General features: G+C 44.1%; 1 protein-coding gene across 1 annotated transcript; it reads right to left on the reverse strand.

The window, feature by feature from the left end:
- Positions 1 to 3,819: 3,819 nt before the first annotated feature.
- LOC141004703 (zinc finger BED domain-containing protein 4-like) lies at positions 3,820 to 5,593 on the reverse strand. The gene is made up of 2 exons (XM_073476359.1): positions 5,524 to 5,593; positions 3,820 to 5,216 (listed from the first exon to the last, which is right to left on the reverse strand). The coding sequence occupies exons 1-2, from the start codon at positions 5,591 to 5,593 to the stop codon at positions 3,820 to 3,822; spliced, it is 1,467 nt and encodes a 488-aa protein (XP_073332460.1).
- Between the last annotated feature and the right edge of the window lie 6,716 nt (positions 5,594 to 12,309).

Below are 12,309 nucleotides of genomic sequence, written 5' to 3' on the forward strand. Positions count from 1 at the left end.
AATGTGTGTGTGTGTGTACTGTTGTGTAGCTTCACCAGAGAGCCGCTGCCTCAGGACGGTGAGTACATTTACTACAGTACAGTTCAGTTATGAGGTACTTGTACTTCACAGTCCGCTGCATCTTTAAATGCTTTGATCTAATCAGCAAGAGATGAAACTCAGCGAGGTGAAGTGAGTTGTGTGTTGGATGTTGGACAGTCAGGTTCGCTCGGTGTCGGCGGCACGAGGACGCTCATGGCTTTTCTTCCAGCAGCTCCATGATGTGACCCAAATAAGACTCACCTGTTTATGTTACATTAAACAGGTTATTTGTCCTATTTATTAATACACTTTGTTCTGGGTCACTGGGTCACTGGGTCACATCATGGAGCTATTTTTTATCTTATTGAAATATTTTTGCACAATAAATACAATCAGAATAAGTCCGCTTCATGAAATCAGTTCAGTGTTATTATTATTATTTTATTTATCATAGTTGTCACTAATATCATGAAGTCAGCATGAAGTGTAACTCAAACCAACAGTGTCACTGATCAGTCAGCCTCCAGAGCAGCGGAGGTTCGGGGAGGCGGCGGACCGTCCCGCTGCCAGCACCGGGGCTCCGGCCGCTGGCAGCACCGGGGCTCCGGCCGCTGGCAGCACCGGGGCTCCCGCTGCCAGCACCGGGGCTCCGGCCGCTGGCAGCACCGGGGCTCCGGCCGCTGGCAGCACCGGGGCTCCCGCTGCCAGCACCGGGGCTCCGGCCGCTGGCAGCACCGGGGCTCCCGCTGCCAGCACCGGGGCTCCGGCCGCTGGCAGCACCGGGGCTCCGGCCGCTGCCAGCACCGGGGCTCCGGCCGCTGGCAGCACCGGGGCTCCGGCCGCTGCCAGCACCGGGGCTCCGGCTGCTCCGGCTGCTCCGGCCGCTCTGTGCCTGCAGGCAGCACCGGGGCTCCGGCCGCTGCCAGCACCGGGGCTCCGGCTGCTCCGGCTGCTCCGGCCGCTCTGTGCCTGCAGGCAGCACCGGGGCTCCGGCCGCTGGCAGCACCGGGGCTCCGGCCGCTGGCAGCACCGGGGCTCCGGCTGCTCTGTGCCTGCAGCCCACAGAGCAGCTGGTGCTTCTGTATCTGCTGTCAGGTGGCAGCAGCTGGACAGACTGTGTCCGGGTGGGTGTTGTCTTTTAGAGTCTCTGGACTCTGTGCGGACGTCTCACTGATGCTCTGTAGATGGTACCGGTGATGTTCTGGTGCCGCTGCAGAGCCGTGCTGTGCTGTGCTGGGCCGGGCCGTGATGAACCAGGACAGCTTGTGATGTTTCCAGTCAGGATGCTTCCTGTTGCTCCTCAGTAGAAGATGAGTTTATCATTCAAGTTTCATCAGGACGTACTGAAGAAAAATCAGATCTTATATTACAGTTTACTCACACATGTCAGTACGCATGTCTCATTGGGTTTCACTTGTGCTTTTGGTTCTGAAGTACATGAGATACTTTAAGACTTGTACTCGAGTACTATTTGTATTGGGAAGTGTCGGTACTGAACCGAGTATTTTTAAAGATACCAACTGAATTATATTTGTACTGCAGAGTACAGAGTCACGTTTCTGTGTGTGTGTGTGTGTGTGTGTGTGTGTGTGTGTGTGTGTGTGTGTGTGTGTGTGTGTGTGTGTGTGTGTGTGTGTGTGTGTGTGTGTCCTGTCAGCAGTTCATCATCTCATCAGAACCTGCAGCACTGAGACTCAGGCTGCGGGTCCGTCACATCAGCTGATCTGTGGTCTGTTTGTAACAACAGCTTCACTTCATGTCTCGTCTCCTGCTAACTTTGAGTTTGCATCATGTTTGTGTATGTGCGTACACTGGGTTTAGACTAAAAAAGACTTTAAAAAAGTGGTATACAACACTATTGTTATTATTATTATTATTATTATTATTATTATTATTATTATTATTATTATCATAGTCTGAGCTTTCTAAACCAAATCACTAGAGGAACTGTGGCTCCCCCTGCTGGCTGCAGGAAACACTGCTCACCTGCATCACAGCCAATAAATTAACAAATAAATCCTGTAAAAATTAAACTGCAGTTAATTAATTAGCTGATTAGCTGAAAATTAATCATAGTTTTCTGATGATGGATTAATTATTTAAAATGTGTTTTCTCACAGACAATATCTGTTGTTCAGCTTCTCAAACGAGAGGATTTGATGCTTTTTGTTGAATGTTTTTGGGTTTTGGACTGTTGGTTAAATAAAACGAGCACTTTGAGTGACAGAGTGACATCATAACAAGCAGTTTGACTATTTTCTTTATAAAACAAAACAATTCATGTCATTTAAAGAAAATAAGCATTATTTCATTCAGCCCAAATAAAAATACAGAAAATAAAGAGCAAAGTTCTGACTGTTCATAGAGAATTTAATAAGAATGATGATTAAAGACATATTGTACATTATTGTCCAGTTCTCCAAATAATAAATGTCCTTCTGGTCTGAGATGAAAAGAGATTTAACTTTACTTTTTCAATCATAAAATCTGATCATATTTTATCAGCTCGCAGTCAAAACAGGAACAACTGAAGATGCTTTTTAAAAGATTTTATTTATTTAAAATGGTTTTAAATCAGTCACAATATCAGACAGTTAACAGAAACATATTTATAATAGCATAAATGAAAACTGTTCAAACAAAAAGCTTAAATATTTTTCAACATAAAGTTTCTGATTTAAATATTTAATACTTTGTTTTTGATATAAAAGTGTTTACTCTGAATCTCATTCTTTATCTGAAAATATTGATAACGACATGTTTCTCATTTTATTTCCTACCAATAAAAAAAGAAATTTAGAAAGAAAATGTAAAGAAAATTTTATGACGCTCATTATAATAATAATAATAATAATAATAAACTTTATTGATACAGAAATCATGAGGAAAAAAACGGATAAAAAGAAAAGCATGATGAAGACGGAGCAGAGAAGAAGATTCACAGAAAAAAATATTAATAAAGCAGACGAATCAAAAAATACACATGAATATACACATTAATATTAAGAGGCGTTCAGGGACTAAAATAAGCGCGAGGCGTTCAGGGACTAAAATGAGTGTGAGATGTTCAATGAAATAAGCGTGAGGCGTTCAGGTACCATCTGAGGGTGAGGCTTTCAGGACCAAAATGAGCGTGAGGAGTTCAGGTACTAAATTAACAGCCTCTTAGAACAGATAGTGGAACAGGACCATGTGGAGGAGGATCTAAGGCTTGGAGGACCAGTAGCTGTGGAGGAACAGGACCATGTGGAGGAGGATCTAAGGCTTGGAGGACCAGTAGCTGTGGAGGAACAGGACCATGTGGAGGAGGATCTAAGGCTTGGAGGACCAGTAGCTGTGGAGGAACAGGACCATGTGGAGGAGGATCTAAGGCTTGGAGGACCAGTAGCTGTGGAGGAACAGGACCATGTGGAGGAGGATCTAAGGCTTGGAGGACCAGTAGCTGTGGAGGAACAGGACCATGTGGAGGAGGATCTAAGGCTTGGAGGACCAGTAGCTGTGGAGGAACAGGACCATGTGGAGGAGGATCTAAGGCTTGGAGGACCAGTAGCTGTGGAGGAACAGGACCATGTGGAGGAGGATCTAAGGCTTGGAGGACCAGTAGCTGTGGAGGAACAGGACCATGTGGAGGAGGATCTAAGGCTTGGAGGACCAGTAGCTGTGGAGGAACAGGACCATGTGGAGGAGGATCTAAGGCTTGGAGGACCAGTAGCTGTGGAGGAACAGGACCTTGTGGAGGAGGAGCTAAGGCTTGGAGGACCAGTAGCTGTGGAGAACCAGGACCATGTGGAGGAGGATCTAAGGCTTGGAGGACCAGTAGCTGTGGAGGAACAGGACCATGTGGAGGTTTTCTGGCTCGATGGAGCTCCTCAGGTTGCAGAAGCGATCGGCTGCGCTGGAGAACGCTCTCTCTAAAGGCACAGCGGTGGAGACGACACCAAGCTTCTTCAGAGCGAGCCGACTTAATTCACCAAATTTGTTCTTGCCTGTGTGTCTCCACCAGGCCAGAGGGTTGGAGTCCTCTGCAGTAGGGCTGTAGGCCTCGTATCTGCCCAGCAGCTCCTTGACTTCAGCAGCAGCAGAAGAAGAAGAGGAGGCTGCACCAAGCTCCTTCTGGATTTTAGCCCAAGCTTCCTTCTTGTTCTGCTCTCCCAGCTGCTCTTTGAATCTTGGGTCGAGGAATGTGATTGGAGCCAGTTTGTGGTTGGTGACGTCACCAAACTCTGTCTGACATTTTGACAGTAATTTCCGGGCGACCTCATTGTTTCTGGCTTCTTCTTCAAGCTTGTCCATGAGGCTCCTCAGCAGAGGCAACATGGCTGAAATGCTCTGGAATCCTTGTTTTTTCATGCTGGACGTGGCTTCATTCAGAGGCTCCAGAGCCGACATGATCTTCCTGATTCTCTCTTGATCGTTTTTATTTAGAAGTAAATCTATCTTGCCTCTTACGCCGAGCACCATCTCCATGCACTCGTACTGCTGAGTCAGTCGTTGGAGCATCTGCAGTGAAGGGAGCCATCGGTCTCCATAGTTCCAAGTCAGCTCGTCCTGGTTCATCTGCAGCCTGTCTTGAATCTCTCTGAGCCTCCTCTCGGCTCCTGCATCTTTCTTAAAGAACATGACGATGTTCTGACACTTTTTGAGAACATTGGACAGCTCATCACCAGTCATCAGGTCCTTGAACACCACATTCAAGGTGTCAGCAAAACAGGGCATTTGTCTGAACTTGGTTCTGACAGTTTTCAGTTGCGGTACTCCAGCTCTGATGACACTGTGGACCTTTCCTGTCATGTTCCACTCCTCCATGACGGCTGACAGCTGTTTCTGAATGTTGGCTGCTGATGTGTCTCCGAACAGGCAGACGGTTTTTAGCACGTAGGACTGGAGGTTCCCGTGGATGTCCACAAAATGGCTGCCCACCGTCAGATAGTCTTCAGCTTTTGCAGACCACAGCTCACATGTCAGCACGATGTCGTCAACAGAGTTCAGGATCTTTTGCAGCTTGTTTTCCTTTTCAGTGTAGATGCTGAGAAACAGTGAACGCATCTCAGATGTGGAAGGAACGTGAAGGTCGGGGTTCAGCACTTTTACAAAATATGGAAAGTTTGCATCTTCTGTGATTTCTAACGGCTGCAGAGTTAATGTGATCATCTTCAACAGCTGTTTTTTAGCTGTCAGTATTTCCTGGTTTGCAGCTGTGGAAGGAAACAAAGTTCAGAAAAGTCTGTTTTTAACTTGATGTTCGTGGATCAGTATCAGCAGACCTCAAGCGATGATGATGTGACTTTATGTGACTGTCATTAGTCAGACTTCTAAATTGAATATCAGATCAAAATCAGGAAAAGCAGGTTTTCTCTGGAGGCCCACCTGCACACATCCCAGGACAACAATACTGACAGTATAAAAGGCAGTTTCACAGCCTCACCTGCCGTCCTCTGACAGGTGAGGTCTAGTATTTGCTTGTTTTCTGGGTGTGACTCTCTGACAGAGACGGTCTGTTACCTCGTCTCTGTCTCAGCTGCTCCCGTCTCGGTGGCTGCTGGCTGTTGGAGCGATGTCCTCTCCCCCTCATGTTGGCTCTCATTCTGACTGTTCACGACAAAATCCAACATTAAATCAATAAAAAACTGATTGGTTGCTATAAAGAAATTCAGTGTACATGAAGAGAAACTTACATGAACGTGCTGTTGGCTTCATTTCACTCGTGGTTCAGCTTCTGCTTGCTGTTATTAACTTTACTTGTCTCGTCTTAACTCTTCAACTTAAAGAAGAGAAGAATTAAATAATTAAACTAAATAATTAACAGCTGTATCGACTGTTGATCCTCTCTGGTGGATGTTTGACCTGCGTCTGCTCTGACTGCTGGATGTCGTTTATTACCTGGGTGGAGTTTAGAAACTGAGGGAACAAATCAAATGTGAAACTGAGGTGTAACGTCAGGAGCTGTTGGATGCAGAGAATTGACCGGTCCTGACTCGAACAACACGTGACACCTTCAGGCTCCTGTAACTGTGAAATGAAAGTGATCATACTGTGGTTACTTTGAGTCATATTTCACATTAAGTGAAACTGAAGAACAAAAAGAAAAGTATGATGAAACTGACGAGTACAGACATGCGATGGTGTTGGCTAAATGACTAATAATCAGTCCGACACTATTCTATATTCATATCCATAAATATCTGAGCTTTTCTTCATTTCTTCATAAAACATCCAGTTAACTAAATCCAGTTAAATAAATATTAATGTATTTTATTATTGGGAGCCTAATTCTCCACTTGAGATGAAGTTAACTGGGGTACCCCGGTGTAACTCGGTGTACCCCGGTGTACCCCGGTGTACCCCCGTGTACCCCGGTGTACCCCGGTGTAACTCGGTGTACCCCGGTGTACCCCGGTGTAACTCGGTGTACCCCGGTGTAACTCGGTGTACCCCGGTGTACCCCGGTGTAACTCGGTGTACCCCGGTGTAACTCGGTGTAACTCATTGAACCACAATAAGATCCCAATAAATACACCTGTGATTTATCGCCACACAGAAACTATAGAAGAAGACAGAATTAATATTTCTGCTTCTGTGTTCTGATTGTTGTTATAAACACTTATTGTTCCACATCAGTTTGTTTATTATGACATAATGAGACCAAACGTTCCTGTTTGATTCATTCAGGAATCTCTGCAGGAAAGACAGTGACCTCAGATGTGAGGACGGGCAGCAGTCAGGTTGTAGTGACGGCAGCTGACCAGCAGGTGTCAGTGTGAGTCTGATGTTAACTTCCTGCTGCTGAGTGTGAACATGTTGACGCCTGAGCACAGTCAGTGCTGTGGTTCAGATGTTTATCTGCTCTGATGCTCTGATGCTGTCAGCACTGCAGTGTCTGTTTCCTCCAGCTGTCTCATGACTTTCTAAATAATCCGTCCTGGTTTAGTTTGAACATTTACTGCTTCTGTCCGTCACTGAAGAGAAGCTGTTCACCACCTGCTGTTGATCAGTGGACCAAAATAAAAGTATGAAGGTCATGATGCTTTTATTGTGAAACTGTTCCGAACACACGCAACGCAGTCTGATTGGACGGATCTCTGCTGTACCGATCGATCCCCCTGATCAGTTTATCCCTCTGACATTTGGATTGATTATGAGCTGAAGCCTATTGATGATCACATTATGATAATCTTAACTTTTAAAGGTGCTGCTGTGAATAAATAGCAGTTTTGACAAGATGATATCTGCTGAAGTTAGCATGCTAACCAGCTAGCCCCGGCCCGTCGGGTCCAGAACTTCAATGCTAGTGCTGTAAATACAAACACTCCCCTAGTCCTAACTGCTAGCTGCACCGCTAACTGAGCTAACTAGCTAAGGGCAGCTACAGTTAGCAGCAGTTAGCAGCAGTTAGCAGTAACTCTGGTGATATGCTGCCTCCTTTTAGCTGTGACTGTGAATTTGACAGATGGTCAATTCCTACATACTGCTGCTTTAATAAACTGAATGTTTCCTTAATTTCTTCTTTTTTCACTCCAGCTGTAGTTTTACATGACGAGTTCTTTACTTCTATACTTTAAGTCCTGATGATACTTTTAAACTTTTTCTGGTCACATTCTTCAGATCAATACTTGATTTTTGGGGCTGATGCCGAGCCTCCATGAAGAGCACCAGGCTCTGAAGCCAGGTCTCCTAGTGGTCGAACTGTGTAAAGACATCGTCACGTGATGCACAGACTTGTTCCCAGAAGTTAACATGGTGAAGGAAGCGTCTGTAAAATGGTGGATACTTGATCCATTTGGACTGAAAACGTTTGCTTCAAGTCAGCCGGGTGCTGAACAACTTTGTCTAACATGACGTCAGTGCACTGAAACAGTAAACTTTACTGGGAATGTTTTAATTATTGATTACCCAAAGCATTGTTTTCTGTTATTATCTCTAAAAAATAGAAGTTTTCATGTCGGACAACATAAATCTGTATTTCTACAGTGTGATGATATTTAGAGCAGGAGGACAGTTTGTCTTCACACTCAGCTGTTGCAGTCGGTGATGATGTTTGAGGCCAACGTGCATGAAGAGAATTCGACAACCACAGTAATTTAAATTCTTCCACCGCTGACGGAGCTCACTGACCTTCGTTTGTCTGGATGCTGTGAGGTGTGTCTGGTGTCCTCTGATTGGTTTATTGGTCTCAGGTGATGTCTGTGTGAATCTAAGGTCCAGTTCTGTCTGGAGTAGTATTTTATAGTGAACATGGATCATCTGTGTTTGTGGTGTATTTTATAGTGAACTATAGATTATTGGACTGTTGAGTCTGAGCAGAAGTCGACCTTCAGACGACGTCCTCGCTCCTAATGATGTAAGAGGCAGATAAACGAGCTCTGATTGGTCGGATCTGCCCGACTCTCAGCTGTGTTCACCTTTAAAGATGGAGGATTTAACTGTTCTGAGAGGAATAACAGTCAGACAGACGGAGAGGACGAAGACGGACTGCAGAGGAGACACGCTTACATCACCACATCAGTTAATATCAATCAATCTCTAATCAGTCAGTATTGTGTCTGTCACTGTGAAGCTGATCAGAATCAGAACAGGATGTTTCAGACCAGAACGACCAGTCTGTCAGTGGGCTGACTGGATTAATCTGACAGGCTGTGCAGACGGCAGCCAATAGGAGAGCAGCTCACCTGTGGCGAGGCTGCGTTGATCAGTCATGTGATGTCTGGAGGAGGCGGAGCTTCCTGTCAGAAACACGTCAGCAGTTTTAAAGACATTTTCTTCTGTTTTACTGAGATGATTGAATTATTCTGATGTGCAGACACATTTCTGTCTCCTCAGCAGGAAACACAACTTTTAATAATTTTTTTTATGAAGCAGCTTTTAAAGAACCAACGTCACAACGAGCTTCACTGAGGAAAATAAGAGCTGATCATCAACCGTGTCATCAGTGTCCACAGATCATCCGTCCAATCAGAGAGCTCCAAAGTTCAGGAGCTTCTACAGCTGAAGGTCAGTCACACCTGGTGTTACTCTGTACCTGGTTACATGTCGTCACACGTTCTCTACTCAGTGAGCTGCTACCCATGGATGTAATAGATTACTTTGATACCGAAGAAGATTCTCAGGGGAGTTCTTTGAGTCTTCTGATTTCTGAGATGATGTCATCAGGAAGTGACATCACACTGAATCACATCGACATGTGTCACGTCCTGCTGGATGAACGAGGAGCTCGGTGAAGCTTCCTCCTCCTGTGACATTGACTTCCCTTCAGGTGAGCAGCAGGGGCTGATGGGACGTCTGATGGAGACTTTAGAGGCCAGTTGAATGACTGTTCATCCTGACGACGTGTAGAAAACCTTTTGTTTCTTAAAAATCTATTTAAAATGATTCATTCAGGACAGGGTGACAGGGTGTCGGGTGACAGGGTGTCGGGTGTCAGGGTGACAGGTGTCAGGGTGTCAGGTGTCAGGGTGACAGGGTGACAGGTGTCAGGTGTCAGGTGATCAGGAGGTTTATAGAGAACTAATGTCAATGCAGATGTTTCATGATTATACATCATATTGTGGCGTCAGCTTTCATAATGAGACGATGAAGCAGAAAACTGTTTCCACGTTAACAATAACAACATGCTGCATTTTATTTATTAAACTTTATTATCACTTTAGTTTGTCAATACAGAAATTTAAGAACACTTTATTACAAGTAAAAGTACAATTTAAATTAAAGCTTCAAAACATAAAAGTACTATTTATTTTGTTCAGGCTGTTAAATAATATTAATGGACTAATATTTCTGAGAATTAACACAGAAAAATGGACAATAAATAATAATAAATAAAATGTTACATTACAAAAAGATTTGACACAATTTTAAATGTTTAAACCAAAATTTTAACATTGTTAAAATTCTGAGATAATAAGTCAAAAGTGTGTGTGTGTGTGTGTGTGTGTGTGTCAGCTGCTGTTTTAACATTTAGCAAATCATGGAAATGATCTGGTATTTCACTTAAAAGTGTAAAAGTATTAGCAACAAAAAGTAAAAGTACTCATTGGGCTGCATCAACATTACTTCTAATGTTGTTGGTGCAGCTCAACGACCAGTAACTGAAGTTATCAGTAAAGTAACTGAAGTTATCAGTAAATGTCGTGGAGTAAAAAGTACATTATTTTTTTAATGTAATAGAGTACAAGTATAAAGTAACATAAAATGGAAATACTCAAGTAAAAATATGAGTACCTCAAAACACTGGTGTGTGCTGTCCGGGCTCTCTGATTGGCTGCTGGGGCGTGCTGTCCAGGCTCTGTGATTGGCTGCTGGGGCGTGCTGTCCAGGCTCTGTGATTGGCTGCTGGGGCGTGCTGTCCAGGCTCTCTGATTGGCTGCTGGGGTGTGCTGTCCGGGCGTTCTGCCAAACACATCCAGCCTCCAACCAAACCCAGCTCAGCGTGGCAGCTGTCCAGGAAACACCAGCTGACCTCATCATGAGATAATAATGACAGCTGGACGGCGGCCATCTTCTTCTTCTTCTTCTTCTTCTGTGTTTGATTCACAGCTCAGAAGAAAACCGCTGATGATCGTCAGTGAAGAAAACCGCTGATGATCGTCAGTGAAGAAACCATCAGATCGCCTCAGTGAGTTTACACACACGTGTGTGTGTGTGTGTGTGTGTGTGTGTGTGTGTGTGTGTGTGTGTGTGTGTGTGTGTGTGTGTGTGTGTGTGTGTGTGTGTGTGTGTGTGTGTGTGTGTGTGTGTGTGTGTGTGTGTGTGTGTGTGTGAGAGAGAGTAAAACGAGCAGAAAACTGATTTTTAGTGGAACATTTTTTATTGGTGAATTTATCAAACACAGATTCATACACTTCTTAACATGTTCTCTCTGAGATGGTCTTCAAAGTAAATTCAGTAAATGTATTTTTTAACTTTTTTTTTAAACTTATTTTTCCTGCTCATGCAGCGCAGAAAAAAAATGTCCTGAAGAGGCCTGATGACCTCTGACCCCTCGTTAGCTCTTGAGCCAATCAGATAAATGCATTCTTTAACAGGACTTTATAAGCATCCAATAAGAAAATATACAAAAACAGATTTTTTTGTCTTTCAGAGAATAGATATGCAGACATTTGGATGTAAAAAACATTTTCTCTCTGTATGATTGAGCTTCAGAGATGCTGTAAACCAGAGGGAGGTCTCACTCCCACTCACAAAACCACCACCAGAACTTTTTTCTGTAGTTTTTCCCTCCTCCAGCTTCTTCAACATTCCTTACACCACAAGAAACAGACTCCATCCACACGAAAATCAACAATGAAAAGGATGATGAACCCACCGAACCATTATTTATCAACAGAACCAGAAAACACAGGACTACAAAGACCAGAATGCTTTGTGATGCAAGCAGGAACATAAAGGAGAAAAACAACAACAACAGTAACAACAACAACAAACATCTGACTGATTCCTTCATATCTCTGCGGATGAATTCATATCTCATATGAATTTCCTCGAACATTTTTTCAGAAAATGGCACAAACATAAACTCAAAACAAACGTCAGTTTGTTTCCCTCCACAAAGTCCAAGTGCTACATCTTCAGTCTGTCCTCCATCACAGTGCGTTCGTTAGTTATACTGCATTTCCCAGCATGCCCCTGCTTGTCCACACACAAGGACACACTCCCCTCCATCAGCGGAGATGGAGGGATGGTATGAAGAGATGAAGAAAAAACAAGTCCTCCTGACCACACGGTGTCGCTGTTTCCCCAAAAAGAAGTCACTAAAAATTCAGCACCAGTGGGAAAAAGGCCATTTTTGATTGGTTCATTTTTGTTTTGCACGTTAACATTCGTTTCTATTTTTACGACAAAACGACAAAATTTAGAAAAAAAAAAATTAAATCCCCCGCCCCCCCACCATAACCCCGCCCCCTGTGACAGAAGTAGGCGGGGCCAAGACAACCCCCGTAGCTGCTGTTTGACTTTTCTCCCCGATAGAAAAGTTTAACAATAGTCTTTGGCAGATTTACACAAATGAAAGTCATCGACTCAACGTCTGCTGACGGCTGCAGGTGGGCGAGAGACACATGGAGCGAATGAGAGAGAGAGAGAGTCTCAGCTTGGGTCTCTCGTCTGATTATTAATTTTATATCATTATACTGACGATGATTACAGTCACAGAAATGAGCCACAACGTCCAGAATCAGTCTGCTAACGAATCCTCAGAAACATAATCTGACACTTCTGATTGATCAGTTTGATTTTCAGATCCTGAAAGTTGAGTCATAATTAATACATTTTAAGAAGCTGTAGGAGTTGACGGTT

Source organism: Pagrus major, chromosome 11 (assembly GCF_040436345.1).
Source record: "Pagrus major chromosome 11, Pma_NU_1.0".
NCBI classification, from domain to species: Eukaryota; Metazoa; Chordata; class Actinopteri; order Spariformes; family Sparidae; genus Pagrus; species Pagrus major.

Excerpts from the sequence above, each read along its gene's own strand:
- LOC141004703 (XM_073476359.1), bottom strand. The coding sequence starts at position 5,593 with ATGAGGGGGAGAGGACATCGCTCCAACAGCCAGCAGCCACCGAGACGG. Across the intron at positions 5,217-5,523 it reads GCAGCTGAGACAGAGACGAG|CTGCAAACCAGGAAATACTG; the intron begins GTAACAGACCGT and ends TTCCTTCCACAG.